The sequence below is a fragment of the Chelon labrosus genome (assembly GCF_963514085.1).
Source record: "Chelon labrosus genome assembly, chromosome: 4".
In the NCBI taxonomy this organism is placed as follows: domain Eukaryota; kingdom Metazoa; phylum Chordata; class Actinopteri; order Mugiliformes; family Mugilidae; genus Chelon; species Chelon labrosus.
This window is the reverse complement of record NC_140340.1, coordinates 28,180,457-28,195,996: the sequence shown is the minus strand read 5'-3', so window position 1 is coordinate 28,195,996 and position 15,540 is coordinate 28,180,457. Positions and strand designations below refer to the sequence as shown.

Genomic DNA, 15,540 nt, shown 5'->3' with positions numbered 1-15,540 from the left:
TTAACGCATATAGACTGTATGTCCGATGAGTCAATAACAGCAATAACTAAGCCTTATGAACTGAGAAATGTATTGATTATATTCACCTTCCATAGATGATGCTACTGTTGTTTCCTTTGGCGTCACTGCCTCCAGCTCACTGTAGAAATAGAGGAATTAAATAGTGTTGTTGTTGTTATGCGTTTACCAGCTTACATTGTAATTTATTTAAGAGCTCTTAATTGGACTAGTTACTCATTTGGCCCTCAACGGTCCCACAGCAGAATGGAGCTCTATCACTGCACACTGGGGCATGCTGGAATATGGAGCTGCAGAGACGCACTGTACACAGCCAGCTGTTTGATGTCTGCAGCCGCAGAGCGCATGCCGCACCGTACAGCATAAATAAACACACAATCCCCCGATGAGAGGGCAGATCAACGCACAGGAGACCTTATTTCAGGCTAATGAACTATTAATGTTGATTTGAAATTCAAACATTTTCCGAGGGTCTTCTCTGCAGTCATTCGTGTGTATTTCAGACTGTGAGAAAGAAAGGAAGTGAGAACAAACCAATGTGAATGAACTCGGCACACCATTTTTTTTTTTCACGCACACACCAAACAGCTGGGTTTAGATCTCAGAGGGCCTGATGTGTTGCCGAAGCTCCGCATTAAATGAGGCCATATAAAATGTGTGTCAGTGGGTTCAGCCTGGCTTAGCACTCTCCACTGTAACTGTTAATGGAATAACTATAAGATGTATAAATGATCCCTGCTTTAATTCATAATAATGTTGGACCTCATCACCTGCCCGTTCAGCCCAATAGATTATGGAAATAGCTGTAATGACTATTGGAACAATGAGCCAAATTGCATTATCATTCAGCGCCACGTTGTCTTTGGTATAACTGCCACCGTGCTTTTGCTTTCACTGAAGATGATCTTGAATAGCCCGCATTCAATTTACAGCAGGAAAAATGACGAGTTTTAAACATGAATGCAGGTTTTATAGCATTAATAGCGTACTCAGTTAATAGGGTAACGCTAATCCATGTCCAGATGTAAGAGGGTTTTGTTTAAGTTGAATAGCAGGTAAGAACCCCCACAGCTTCATATGCCCTCATTTCAGCAGGGTTCCTCACCCCACATATCCACCTCATGAATGAGCGCACAGCAAGACAAAAGAAACCATCTTTAAATGTTTTATTCTTAGCTCAGCCATGGGCTTTCATGTCCTTATTTGAGTTAAGACAAAGGAATGAATGTTCAGTCCAATGGATCTTTGGTACGAGTTAGACAATTAGTAACACAGTGTTTCATTATAGAGAGGCATATAAAAGGATAAATGTACAAGAATATATCGTTATGTATAAAACAATGCCGCATTAGAATGTTCTCACAACCGCAAACGTAGCTGGATTTAAGTTTATATCATGATTAAATATCATGAATCTGTTTTCACCCTAAATAAGTAATACTCAATCAAGCGCCATCATCACGCTACAATCTACCAAAGGTGACAAGATTTACTTCTTTGCATATTATAAGTGTAACATACAAAAAAGCTACAGTGGTTAGAAATACTTAAGTGAGTGAGCATGCAAATCAGTTTTCACATTAATAAATTAAAGATGATTTCAGTCTCAGATCTCTTGACTGAACTGTCCTCTGTTAGCAGAGTAACATTATTTAACAGTATTTATCTTAGCAATGTAATTAGTATTAGTAATTCCGAGGGGTATATAATATACAGTAGTTTATTTTTATAGGTAAAGGCTTGCATATCAAAAGTGGTGCAACAGCAGCCTCTAGTGTCAGAAAATCAGTTTCTGTTTTTTTATGGAGTGCAAAATGCAGCATTATTGCAAATCAGTGTGAGCGTCTTCATAGATTGTTAAAGTGATCAGAAGTTTTTTTAAAAAAATAAAAATAAAAAATGACATGGTTGGTATATATCACAGCACATCAACATAAATATAAAACAAAATGCCATAAAAACAGATGTTTCAATACAATAACAAAGTAACCAAGGAGACACTAGCCAATAAAACAGCTTCTCCACTCTGTTAATTTCACATGTGCTGCTGCATCCTCGTCACTGTGGTTACAACCACAGGTTCAAAGACAAGCAACAAAGAATACTCTGCTCTTGAGCATCACACACAATATTGATCATTGAATTAATGGTTGCTTGGCCATTTAAACCTTGAAACCTCTTGCAATCACGCAGATGTCACTGCAGTTTTGATCGATATATTAGTATAAGTAGTAGTCAAAGAAACCATACATTCGCGTATCTTTTCAAAGAAAATAATCTGTCTGGTAAAATCTAAAAACACTTGAATTAAAAAAAACACTGTTACATAATGGTTACATGGTAAAATTGCACAGTAATTTCCAACATGATTACATACTTATATATAGATTGTTATTGCAGTTAGTTACCCAGAAGTATGACATCACTTCAGCTGTGGAGAATCGAAGAAGTTGCGGTTAGAGGCGGATGTTGCTTTGCTCTTGCTCCCAAATCTAAAGGGGAAGGGAGTCGGAGGGACACACACACACACACACAACTTTAAGCTTAGTAATTTTAGCAAACACAAGCCTGCAGAATAACTCTGATAATCAGTATTTAGAGGGAAGGGGAGGGAGGGTCTGAAACAATCTGAATATGTGGACAACTGTGTTAGTGCATTTGGAATATGATGAATCTTAACAGCTTTCTTTTAGTGTCAAGTCCTGCATTACATCTTGCAGTATATGACCCAGCTTATACACAACTTGGTACTGCCACACTAGTGTTTTCATCCATGATTATTTAGATCTCTTCTCATTCTGACAACAATAACAATGACTCATTCCAGTGTGCCAGTAAGCCCTGCCAGTGACCTAGCATGCTCAATGGCAGTTTCCTGAAACACCTACATAAAATTCAGCCATCGTTAATCTTATTATGCATTATACAATGTGACATCTTACTGTCTCAATTCCCAGTCTTTCCTTCACACAAATAACTTTTTTTTTTAGTAGTATATGGATATTTTGCAACTTTTTTAAGACATCCACAAAAAAGCATGTTAGGTCTATATTTTAAGTTAGTCATATGTTACAGAATGGTAACTTTCCATCACTGAATGCAAAATAACAACAAATCAGGTTTAAGTCTATTAAAATGTTTAACCCAATTATATTTCTATATAAAACAAAAATGAGCCTTCACACATCTTAAACTAAGCTGTAGATTCCTCCATGCTTATTTACTGCTGTGGTTAAAGTCCAAGACGAAGCACAGTGCACAGAACAGTTTAAACAGACCTTTCAGGCATTATGCCAATTTTATACATTTGAAATATGATTATATTTATATTTTATGTATATCGAAGTATACTTTGAACTAGAAAATTCTGTTCTTGATTTGCTTTGACAAGACCAGATGGCTAAGAATTGACAAGTTAATTCGACAGAACAGCGTGATGTGTGAACAGAGTGGCCCTGTTTTAGTTCCATTTAGCGGGAACAGAATTAAAGAAAGTGTGCGTCAGCTTACATGGTGGTACTGGACAGGGTCTGCATCATGCGTTGAGACAGCGAGCTGGAGGAGGGTGTTTTGGCCATCATCTGGTGCTCTGGGGTTGTCACTGGTCCCAACATGCTCACTACAAGATAAGGTAAAAGTGAAAAAAAGGTCAATCCAATCAAAGCCAATTCAGTTATTTAAATGCTGGTTTCTATTTCTTAACCATCATGTGATGTTCACCAATCCATACATTTCTCAAAATCATCATCTTATGCTATTCATTTTAGAGGAGCCTGTTTATGATGTGAATGTACCATCCAGTGATTTACCTTTGTGTTTAGGAGTGTCAGTGTGGTGAGCATTGTCCATGCCTTGATAATCTGGATAGGCAAACTTGCTCCAGTAGCTTCCTGGAATACTAAGCATACGCTCTATAACCTGGGAAGACAGAACATGAAGTCACAAATATGTTGAAGGACATTGAACCTACAGTAAAAAGCACTCACAGCTGTATACCGGAACTATGTGCTAGCTTGTGAACTTTGATTTATAAACTGTGGACAAAAGTTCACAATGTAATGTATAGTGAAAGCTAGTATTTCTCATTCTCATCCAGTTTACCCTTGGTTGTCTATTGGTGTCATGCAGGATGGTCATGGGGTCTGGGTTGGAATTGGCATGACCCACGAGAGTGGGGCCAAACACCCTGGCCAGATTTCTTTCATCCATCTTGGTATCCACACATTGAGCCACCCTGAGTAAAGACAGCAGAAATATGCACACTCAGCTGGCCTGTACTGCAGAGATGTAGGTTTCAAACAAGTCCTAAATCTCACACAGTTTGGTAAAAGTTATTTATGTCTGATTATTGCAGAAGGGAGTAAAACATCATGCTAAAAAGGGAAGTAATGACTGCTTACTTCTGCAGATGTATCATCAGACAGGCAAGAGTGTCTCTGTTGGGTTGAGGCAGCTCACTGATGGTCTGATATAACATGGCAAGACTGTTGTCATCATCCTGGATTTCTAAAGACAAATGAAAAGCAGACATTTAATTAATAACCAGGCTATTCCCTCTGTCCCATGGAGGTGATCCAATCAATTTTCAATGTAAATTCTTGTTCTGGACAGTATTAAGTAACATTTAGCCAGAGGTCTCAGAAACTCACCAGCTGCTTCCATGAAGGCTTTGTTGAAGCGGAAGGTGAGCAGTGGCTCCGGGAGGTTTCTGAGGAAGTCTTTAAGGACACCTGTAATGACATTGATGTCTTCTACTTTGTGAAGTGGAGGCAGGGTCTTTCCTCTAATGAGCTTCTCCTTCAGCTCTTTTACCATGCGCTCGTGGCCCGAGACTCTGTAGAGGCCGACCTGGAGCAAGGAAAAGACAAAAGAACTCAGCTCTCATTGTCCAGCTGCCTGTGATACTGTATTACTACTAAACGAGATAACTAATTAGAGAGAACAGATCCACTGTCATCACTCGAGGCAAAGGATCAGGGCGTTAACATGAAAGTTTCACATAAATAGGAGCTTTAATAAAGCCTGTCTCACCTCGTGCAGGCCTCTGTGTTCAATCTCCTTAATGCAGTAGATGACCAAAGCTGGGATCATTGGCGAGGTGCTCGGAGCAAAGTCAGCCAGGGTGGCCTACACATAAATGGCATCAGTTTATATGTAGATAACATGAAAATAATAGAGGATGCTAAAAAACATAGAAGATTTTGTAGAGCAATGATACTGAATGAATGTCTGCACCTCTGTGTTCTTGATGGGGGTGCCAACAGCTACAGGATCACAGGGCAGGGGACAGTGGTCACGACACTCTGGGTGAGTCACAACCCTGCAGTCTTGGCAGCGAAGATACAGCTTTCCAAACTTTGTTCTTTTTCCACATGGCACACAGAACTCAGACCTAATCACCTTAATGACAGAGGGAATACAGTTCAATTAAGCTAAACATGTGGTAGTTCTTAGGAAGATGGTTTAAACATTTCATCCATTTAGTAAATAAGAGTTCAGTCATACTGTTTTGGGAATGAAGTGGTGCTTCTTTCCTCCTCTGTTGGCTTTGGGGGTTTGTAGTGGGGCTGGAAAACGTGAGACTGGCGTGCTGGGAGCCTCACTGACGGTCTCAGATTGATCAGTAGTGGTTGTATCACCCCACGCTGCAGCAACTGCGGGCAAAATCACACGCTGATCAAATCCTAAAACCATGAAGAAACTCACCAGGCAAAATAATTTCAACCAAACCACTTTTTTTTTTTTTTTTTGATTAGATTCATTTTGTTGTAAAGTCCCATAAATAAAAGAGGAACTATTTCTCACCGCTCTTCTTTCTGCTGCGCGTCCAATAGGGCACGGTTTCAATGGTGGAGACAGCCTCTACAGCACCACCATTTACAGGCACAGTGATGGTTGTTTTGGCCACGATAGACTCATTAATCTGAATCAGATGGAAGGAGATATTTCATGTGATTTTTATTTCCCATGGTCACCATCACCTATACCTAGTTTACAGATACACAATGATTTAAAATGTTATGAAGCACAGCCAGCTGCAGAGGTCAGTGTTACCCTATCTGATGTGCATCCAGTGGAGCGGGGTTTCTTCATTAACTGTGGGGGAACTTCAGGTTTTCTGGAGGAACGCTGTAAATTAAAATTGCGTTATCAAACAGGTGTATCTAAATGATTAACTGCCTTTAACTTTCCCCTGAAATAAAATATAGCAATTATTTTGTCGTCAACGCAAGCAAAGAGGTATCTATTCAAAGCCGTGACTCACTCGTTTCTGACGTTTGCGCAGTCTAACATTCTTCATGACAGATGAATCCCAGTCCTACAGAAAAGATGGAAAGACGGAACAAGTTTAACAGTTCAGTTTATTGTTGGTGTCCCTTAAAAGACATTTGATAAGCAGTTCTCCTTAGACAAACAGTGCAGTTTTTTAAAAAAAATTGGCTAATTTACCAGAGACTCGTCCGTCTGGTCATAGCTGATGTCCGACAGCAAAGAAGTGGATTCATCAATAATAGTTAATCTGTAACACAAATCAAAGTCAGTTAGTCACAGTGTTTTCTGTGTCCATGTTTTGGTAGATTATAGTTTTTTTCTATAATACCATCCTGTTTCCTGCATGGTTCCGTATGTGTGCTAAACTTCTACAATCACTCTGTACAGCCTGTGATCAAAGTTTAGCTTTCATTCTAGTCATTTTCAGAAGAAAAAAAAAATGTAAGAATATGCCATCCATATTTCAGAACTATCTGAGATGTCTGACCTTCTGCTGGAGTTGAGGTTGGTTTTAGCAGCCTGTGCTGCCTGGGAGTGGGCACTGAGGAAGGCCAGGGCCGAGCGTTGTTCCTCACTTAGAAGGACACTGCCACTACCCGTATCTGAAATCAGCAGCTCTCGGATCAGCTGTAGCTGTCGCTCCTTGTTATAGCAACAAAGAAGCAGGTTGACAGAGGAAAAAACATGCATTATTTAGAGATAATAAACCTTTGCCAGTTAGAAAAAGTAATTTTCTGAATATTGACTTGTTGTTTGTAGTAGTATAACAACTCTACAGACAGTTTAGCGTGGCACTAACTAGTTTCTCGTAGACTGCCTCGGCCTTCTGCCGCCGGCGGATCTCCACGTCCACCTGGTTCCGAGCGTGCTTCAGTTTGACCTCCAGGGATCCCTTCTCAGTCTCCGTTTTAGCCAGAACCTCTTTGCAGGAAACCAGCTCCTCGCCCACCTGCAGCCACTTCTTACGGCAGTCCTCAAAGTTCAGTGCCATCTGGAGGAACTCTGGATAACAAATCGATATATAATAAGACTAATCAATGCTAGCCTTTAGTCTACTAAAGCAGATGCTCTATACTTAACATTGCTTTTGGATCTGTGGCTAATTTAATTTATTGTACACAACTTCTCACCACCACAACCTAAAGAACTGTGCCACGGCTAACAAGCTCAACACACAAGTATGTAAACTCCTTAGTGGTAAATACTAAGACAAAGTGTGGAAATAACTCACGTGGTTCAATGCTCTCATTCAGACCGTCCACCTGGCCCATGAGAGTCTGAAACTGGTTGTACAGGTTCACCGCAGACGACTCCATAGCGTCTTCCTGCAGCTGGGTTAGACCAAGACTTCCACTTAGATTACATTAATAGACCGAAATGGAATAGTGACATGTTTTTCAGTAACGTTAGCGTTGAATAGTCGTAGATTGATCAGTAACGTTACTAACACTATACTGAATTTCAGCACGTTAATCTTCAACCACGTGAAGCAACCACAATAACGTTAGATTATACTACAGGAAAATAACGCAACTTGTTATTAATGTTACTTATGTTTAAGAGAAAGCATTGGCTTTGCCTCCCGTGTATCCAAACCAGCACTGAAAGCGGCTTAGTAAGTAATTTGTTAAATCAAAATGTGATGTTACTGCGTCCACGATGAAGCTATCGTCTTTGCTACCTTAACGTTAGCCTGTTTGTACCGACCTGACTTTGAAACCCGTCGTTACGCTGGTAAAAAAAAAAACATTTACCTGTGCAACGTTGGTCGTGTGGTGGTGCGATGAGCATTAATATAACGCCGTACGATGTTAAAAGCCGAGGTCGGGTAGTTTATTCCAGCAGCACCAGCAGCAGAAGAGCCACACCTGTCCGATAAAGTTTTCACATTCTTCTTCAAAGTTCAAAATCAGCGCCGGTTTTCTTGCTCGTCGTCTGATTGCGGAAGTGGGAGCGCTCTGTCGCCCCCACACAGTCGGACGTGGAACTGCACTGCAACTGCACCTATTTGAGCCACCGAGGTACGCCTCCGCATAAATGTAGCCATATGAGTTATCTGTGTAATAAACAGTTATCATATGCTATCAAATATATTATTATTATAGACCAGAAGAGACGAATACGTTTGAAATACCTCTACCAAGTGGCCCTACTGGACCGATAACACGCAGTGTGGCCCGTGAGCAGCCCCAGTGGCCTAATGGATAAGGCACTGGCCTCCTAAGCCAGGGATTGTGGGTTCAAGTCCCATCTGGGGTGTGTAGCAGAGTGGCGCAGCGGAAGCGTGCTGGGCCCATAACCCAGAGGTCGATGGATCGAAACCATCCTCTGCTATCATGCCTTTTGGGCAGTTGTGATTAAGTACCTTGGTTTAATCCAGGTCCATGTCCAGGACAGGAAGCACCCAAAGCCCCCTGTTAAAGAAACTTTGTGCTGTACGCTTTATTTTATCCACTGATAAGGTTCACATGCATTTGCAAGTTATGCCTTTATTATCTATTGTCTCTGTCTATTCGACAATATATCTAGTATATTTTCTTGTCTACAGAACAGAATTACAGCACAGCTATTTTAAAAACAAATATCTGGTTCATACTATCAATTTAAAGTGATCAGTGCGGTATGGACTACTCTCCACGTGTCCAGCAATGTGTGCAATATACAGCAGTGATGTTAAATGATATGAAAAATCATAAAATCCTTTGGAACAGTCAGTAATTGTGTCCTGTTGTCTTGGTCCTGGCACATGGGACCCACAAAGCAGCATCATTAATCAGCCACGGTTGGCATATCTGGGTGCAGCAGCAGCTCTACTGTGCAACATTTAGGAAAGATAACACATACACTAACCCAGCTGAACAATATATGTGTAAATTGGTTGGTCTCTCTGTGCTTATAGGATTTTTTTTTTTTTTTTTTTTTTTTACATATTGGCAGTCTGATTAATCATTGCACTTGTCCCTGAACTCTTCGTGTCTGTGCGTACGTGCATGTCATCTGAAAGCTACAAGTCCATTATATTTGATTTGAGATAATAGGATCTGTCAGTCAATACGGCTTCACTGTCTTTATCAATTATTCATCTCTATACATACATTTCCTCCAGTCATGGATTATTTAACTGCCTGGATTTTCTTTTTACACCAACCACTGTCTGACCTTTTTAACACAGTGAACTAATTATTATATCTGTAAGTACAACCATACACTGGACCAGAACAAAAAAGGGAAATAATTACATTTAAAAGACACATATCCCCTTTTCAGAGTTTATTAAGACAGGCAATATGTCAACGTACACCCCTGCAATCATATGAAGCGTTGCACACCAGAGAACTGCACTGTAATATACAGTATGCACATATTTCATTTCATTTACAATCAGTATTTAAGACAGAGTGTTTACCTGAATAATGAGTTCACAGATTTAAGTTGTCTAAAAGGTGCACGGACTCTACAGCAACAACGTCCAAGTTTAAAATCACATTTCTACATGCGTCTCCAGAGTGAAAGAAGTATCAGGATGTGCTAATGCACTGAAGTTTCAGAGGAAGCACCTGCAGATTGTGCTGACTGCAGAGTTAGACCTCCTCAGTGGCACCACTGTAGGGGTAATGGATCCACAAACAGCCCCATGGGGGACACTTGGGAGATATACAGTACATTAGGAGTATACACTGAAGCAGAACACACCCTCTATACATCCTGTGCATATTTGTGTACACAAAGCAAAGTGAAGTTTTGAAGTATGGCAAAACAAACAAGCTTTCTGATATGCTTTCCCCACTTATATGCTTTGTTTATGTGCACTTAGGTGTATATACGCCTTTAATGGAGTAAAGTGCTTAACTATTGTTTATTTTTTTGGCCTCATGCCTTTACTGATAGTGGCAGTGGAGATTCACACGGGAAATGTGGGGCAAGAGAGAGTAAAACAATGGGTGTTGCAGTTATGTTATGAGATTTAACCCTCTACAGTGAAGAAACGATCCAAATAGCCCTTCAGATACTAGTATTATGGCGCCTAGGATGGTGTCAAATGTTTTACTAAATTATCTGGTAATTTTGAGGCTTTGGATACTAATGGTATAGTATTAGATTACAGTGTACTGTAAGTAGGTGTCATTCTTTGACCACGCTATATGAAACTTTGTGCATTACTGTCTTACACTGAATACAGTCAACACCACTCTGACAGCAAACACTGAACGAGTGAGGGTAATGGTGTGGGAGTTTTTTTTAGTCTGGCCCCAAAAGTAAACATCCCGAGCTAACAGGATGTTTTTACAAATGTAATGTCGTACCACAGACAAGTGAAAGGATGCCAGGCTGATGCTAAGTGAGTCTGCAGGTATGCGGAAATGCTTTGGCCAAATGAGTACTGTGAAAAGATAATGTACATAGGTGCACTCCAACCATCCCATCAATTGAATTAAAAGTAAGGAATCTCGCACTCAGAGAGCGTTTACTGGAAAAGGCTCCTTGTTTCCTTCACGGCTCCAGGGCCAAAGCATCATCAACAGCAACAATCTTTCTTGAAACAAGACACCAGGTAAACACTCAACCCCACAAGTCAAACACATTCACAAGTGGATTAAACAAGTCATGTTGGAAAAATGGGAGATAACTCTATAAAAATATTATTTTTATTGATTTAAGCTTGTTTGATCTATCTAATCTTGTTGCTTAAATGAAGTAGAATAACAGGTAAACTAAAAGAAAATTAAAAATGTTCTTTCACCATCCAGTACTGTTACATATATTATAAATTGGAGATGTAAAATGCTCATGTTCTGATGAAACTATTATCTCACATAGAAGTGGAATAAGCCCTGTTTTGTCCTCAAAGGAAGAGCAAGTCAGGCAGTGCTCAGTGCTGAAGCTGATTCACAATGTATTTATAACTGTTGTTTTGCAGAAAGTGTAGACAAAATGAGAAGGTGAAAAGACACTTTTGCGTCGGCTCAGTATTAAAAGTTTCAACATATTCTGTAATTTTAGAATTGCTTAAAACTTCATAGTTAATATTAAGAACATAAATCAAAAAAAAAATCATAGCAAATTGGAGAATAACAAAATCTGGCATGAGAGATTAGTTGCAGTTTTGTTGTAACTTGGTGTGGTTGACTTAAACTAAGTTACAGTTCAAATCCTCCTGTATTTTCTTAAGTAATGAATAATGCTGCCGCATGCAGAGAAATGTACGGAGGTACTGAGAGTTAACTCACTAATTCTCAAGTCCTCGTGTCTCAGTCTCTCATCTACTCATCTCCATGGGAATGATGTGCAAGTTCTGGGTACAAGCAAATAGCTGGTAAAAAGAAATGAACAATATAAATAAAAATGACAATGTGGCCTTTATCTGCTCACGGTGCAAATCGGGATGACAATGATGAGAATGATAGCCACTACAGTGGCAATGAGTGCAAGCAGCTTGCACACCTTGGCCCGGCGTTGGTCAGCCTCTTTACGCCTGAGCAGAGCATCGTAGCCTGGAGTGTAGATGTCATCCATCCAAAACTCCATGTTATTGGGGTTCAGAGACTCCTGAGTCTAACGAACACAATGTCATTTGGTGTTAAAACAGATATAAGTTCACATAGATTGAACAGACGTAAAAATCGAATCTAGACAAACATTATATACCATCTCCTGCTCATCATTTATTTGTGAACAAACTTGTATAATAATGCCCCAACTTTAATCTACATTTATTTATTGTACATTTATTTGTCAGTTATCCCCAAACACAAAATTAGTTTAAAATTAGAAAGTCCAGTTTATCGCATTGTTTTTATATAGAGAAAAATCACAGACTTACAGGGAACTGAACATAATTAAATGTTTATAACTACTGCAACCCTTTAAAATTCAACAATTCTCACCTGTAAGTCCAAAGGGGAGATTCGTGCCTCTCTGTCATCTACAGTCCATATGGGCCTTCCCCTCCCCTCAGCCAGTCTGGGCTCTATGACCTTCCCAGAGGTTAGACCCCCTGTCAGACTGGTGTCTTTGTGGCGAAACAGGGAAGAGTTAAACACTTGTTCCACTAGGTTGGTGGACTTTTGGGAGAGTAGGTTAGTGGTGCTGCCTGATTGATCTGCCTGGAAATAAAAATGGACCAGACTTATTTTAATTACAACAATACCCATTCTGATATTTAAAAATATGTGAAATTCATGCAACAATATTAGAAATTAAATCCCACCACATACATGAATTTGAATGGATGATCTATATTTCTTTGCAAACATTATTCACTGTAAAGGTTTGAACCTATACTTCACAAAGTGCCCTAATTAATTTTTCAACGGACCACGTAATCACATCAGTCTACCTAGCAGAATATACAGCTAATAGCAGGCTACAATTTGATACTGCATTGCATTGACATACACATCATGACAATATTGTACTTGTTGAAGCTGTTTAAGGATGGATGCATATCTGATGAGAAACTTACTTCTTTTTTCTTCTTTGTGTATCGTAGAAAGTATAGATTAAATTAATAGTACGTGGAATTACTTTACCTGTCCACTTCTTCTCTGTGAAGCTTTGCCACCTTTACTTTTTGAAAATGACACTGACCAGTCTCTTGCGGAGTTAGAAACATTCAACTGTTTGGAATCAGAGACACTTTTCTCTTCAGGCTGGGTTTTGGAGGCACGGCGAGATGTTGCGTCCTTCTTGCCTTCTTTTGCACCCTTGGAATCCGTTTGAGCTTTACTGCTTTCAGTTTGATCCCCGGGAGTGTTCCATCTGCTCCAGTCCAGACTACTTGTGCTGGTACCTGGAAACAGATGCCCAGATGCAGACAGAGGTTGAGGCTCAGAGGACTCAGAAGGAGTTATGGGGTGACTCATAAAAGAAGATACACCACTGAGAGGCTCAAGCCATCTCCCACCAGTGCCTTGTCCAACACCGCTAATAGGCTGCTGGATCTTTTCATCTAGTCGTTGCAAAGCCGATAGTACCTGAGAAATCTCAGCCTTCACATCATTCAGTGACTCCAGTTGTCTTTCTATCTGGCTCATACGGAGCAGCAGCTTGCAGACACTGGCCTTGAGCCCATCGTCACTGCTTTCCAGAGAGTGGAAGAGCCTTTGGAGTTGACCTAGACGGCCACGTCTGGCCTCAGGAGTGTCCTGGTTAACGGTGCCATCGTTGGGGTGCAGGACTCCCGTGGAACCACACATACTTATGTCATCTAAGAAACGAAAGATGGCACTGATGTCATCCTCACCAAACTCAGGGTCATCTAAAGAAGTCATGAAGGAGAGACGATCAGCATGAACCAGGCTACGGAGTCGCCGTGGGTCTGGTGGGTCTGTCTGTGTTGCCTGTGCCTTGATTCCGTCACCTCCACTTGGGAATCCACTATCTCCACTCTCACCACCCGAGGACAAATTACTGATAGCAGGGGTAGATCGTCTTGGAAGTTGTCCCCCTTGTGATTCCATCCCCATCCCAATGCTGCCCAGGCCTATCCGGTCCTCTAGACTGTGACTCTTATTGCTCCAAATGGGCCTTTGTGCCCTGGGAGGTTGAAGGTGGAGGGGTGATGAATCTTGGATGGACCCAGGTCCAAAATACGTTGAGTCCTGTAGGTCATCAAGGCTTTCATGTTTAGTCCGCTGCTCTGGCAAATGGTGACCTGTTATGGGTGACGGATAAGGATTTGGGATCATGTCAAAGCTGTGATTGTCGAAGCCTTTCTGCCTGGGACTGGGAGACTCACTGCTAACTGTCACCTGGGGTATTAGAGGCGGCTGGTTATGAAAGTCCTTCCTAAAGATGTTTCTCTTCTGGTCAACTGATGCTCCCGGTTCAGCTTCGAATACTTCAACTGGAGCAGAATCTCCACTTGACTCACTGTCCGTCTCTAAAGGCAGGTAGATATTCTTCATGTCCTCGTTAGAGATTTGACTGCTAGGGTACAAAAGTGTGGTGTGAGGCAAGTCAAAAGACACAGCCCTCGTCCTGATTGGAGGGGAGGACACAAATGAGATGGGATCCGGGGGCAGACTTGCTCGCTTGCGGGCCGAGTAATTTGGTCTCGGAAACAGCAAGTGCTGGTCGATGGGCCTTCCACTGGAGTCAGAGTGGGCCCGTGCTCTTTCTCGACCAGGAATGTACAGCTGATAGATTCCAGGCAGATTGGGGCCTGGGGACTGGTCGACAGGGAGCACTGTCTGGGCTCTCATTGGTTGGCTGTCTTCAGAGACCCCACCCGTCATCTGAATGAGATTGAAAATGGTTACTATGTCTGCAGCGACGCCTATGGGTGATAGTCCCTGGCCTCTGGTGGAAACGCGGTCTCTGAATAGAGTGGCAGGGAAACAGGGGTCCCTGCTGGCAGCAGCAAACAGCAAACTCCTGAGCTCAATGAGGTGCTCTAGGTCAAAACGGGTGCTGACCATACGGCAAAGGTCCTGGAATGTTAGCCACTGCCGCATGTTGGCCAGCTCCTCCAGGATCCCCAGAAGGACCCCAGGGTATTCCTGCTGCAGGTTAGCCATAGCTGCTCACCTGACAGAGAGAACAAGGCAGTTAGCTCGGAAAAGCAAGTCAATTATATTTGTATAGAACATATCAATAAAAAGATAATACTTAACGTTTGACAGAAAAAGTTAGGACAAGGTATGAAAATAAACAGATGGAATTTAAGTGTTCTGTCTGACCAAACTTGTCTTTTTACTCATGTTTTATTATTTCTTCTCAACAGCAAAACAAAGATCCCCAAAAAGTAGGATTGGATTGGAAACTTGAAGTGTTTACTGATGAAAAAGCAGAGAAAAACGTTATATTTATAAAAATAGCAAATATAAAAAATCTATAAAAATAGCAGAGCTGCAGTTAGACCGTATTATATTACAATAATGCACTGAGGTTTTTATTGTTATCTTAAACATTATCAAGTATATGTCACTCTACTAAAAGGTAACAGTACTTTGTAATCATTAGTTTTATTTTTGAGTGCCTTGAATCATAAGTTTCTCTTAGTTACAATGCCAGCTGGGTTTCAGATTTTATTCTTTTTCTTACGATTAAGAAGCGGTTTAGATCAATACAGTTAAGCGACCTTATTCTGGGATCTTAAAATAACCGGTCATCTGATGTGATGACGCTGTCACACTGCGCACAGCTCTACCTCACTGGATGATTTAAAATCCACTCATTTCTATTAACAGCTTCAGGGCAAACCCTCCACTTAACTGAGCAAATAAGACAACTATACTGACATTCATT

At 40.9% G+C, this 15,540-nt stretch overlaps 2 protein-coding genes across 4 annotated transcripts; both read right to left on the bottom strand.

Annotated features, from left to right (window-relative positions):
* Positions 1 to 604: 604 nt before the first annotated feature.
* On the bottom strand, positions 605 to 8,354 carry LOC311487342 (rac GTPase-activating protein 1-like). 2 transcript variants are annotated; one of them, XM_084543592.1, is made up of 17 exons: positions 8,046 to 8,354; positions 7,523 to 7,622; positions 7,091 to 7,293; positions 6,779 to 6,933; positions 6,469 to 6,538; positions 6,284 to 6,337; positions 6,073 to 6,147; positions 5,824 to 5,941; positions 5,524 to 5,672; positions 5,254 to 5,418; positions 5,050 to 5,145; positions 4,668 to 4,866; positions 4,419 to 4,524; positions 4,120 to 4,252; positions 3,828 to 3,936; positions 3,529 to 3,637; positions 605 to 2,510 (listed from the first exon to the last, which is right to left on the bottom strand). In XM_084543592.1, the coding sequence occupies exons 2-17, from the start codon at positions 7,605 to 7,607 to the stop codon at positions 2,441 to 2,443; spliced, it is 1,896 nt and encodes a 631-aa protein (XP_084399718.1). In that variant the 5' UTR covers positions 7,608 to 7,622; positions 8,046 to 8,354; the 3' UTR covers positions 605 to 2,440. The 2 variants fall into 2 exon arrangements, with proteins under 2 accessions (XP_084399718.1, XP_084399719.1); XM_084543593.1 differs by having other exon boundaries at positions 7,523 to 8,354.
* A 3,145-nt stretch (positions 8,355 to 11,499) lies between these two features.
* Positions 11,500 to 14,810, bottom strand: LOC311486350 (major intrinsically disordered Notch2-binding receptor 1-like; the record flags this gene model as incomplete). 2 transcript variants are annotated; one of them, XM_084542161.1, is made up of 3 exons in its annotated part: positions 11,500 to 11,844; positions 12,177 to 12,395; positions 12,822 to 14,810. In XM_084542161.1, 3 exons carry the CDS (start codon positions 14,808 to 14,810, stop codon positions 11,650 to 11,652), a joined length of 2,403 nt encoding a protein of 800 aa, XP_084398287.1. In that variant the 3' UTR covers positions 11,500 to 11,649. The 2 variants fall into 2 exon arrangements, with proteins under 2 accessions (XP_084398287.1, XP_084398288.1); XM_084542162.1 differs by lacking the exon at positions 11,500 to 11,844 and having other exon boundaries at positions 12,149 to 12,395; positions 12,880 to 14,810.
* Positions 14,811 to 15,540: the final 730 nt, after the last annotated feature.

Bases quoted from the DNA above. Each gene is read 5' to 3' on its own strand.
- LOC311487342 (XM_084543593.1), bottom strand. From the start codon at position 7,607: ATGGAGTCGTCTGCGGTGAACCTGTACAACCAGTTTCAGACTCTCATG. The intron at 6,539-6,778 runs GTCAGACATCTC...TTTGTGTTACAG, and splicing joins AACCTCAACTCCAGCAGAAG to ATTAACTATTATTGATGAAT. The intron at 6,338-6,468 runs GTAAATTAGCCA...TCTTTTCTGTAG, and splicing joins ACCAGACGGACGAGTCTCTG to GACTGGGATTCATCTGTCAT.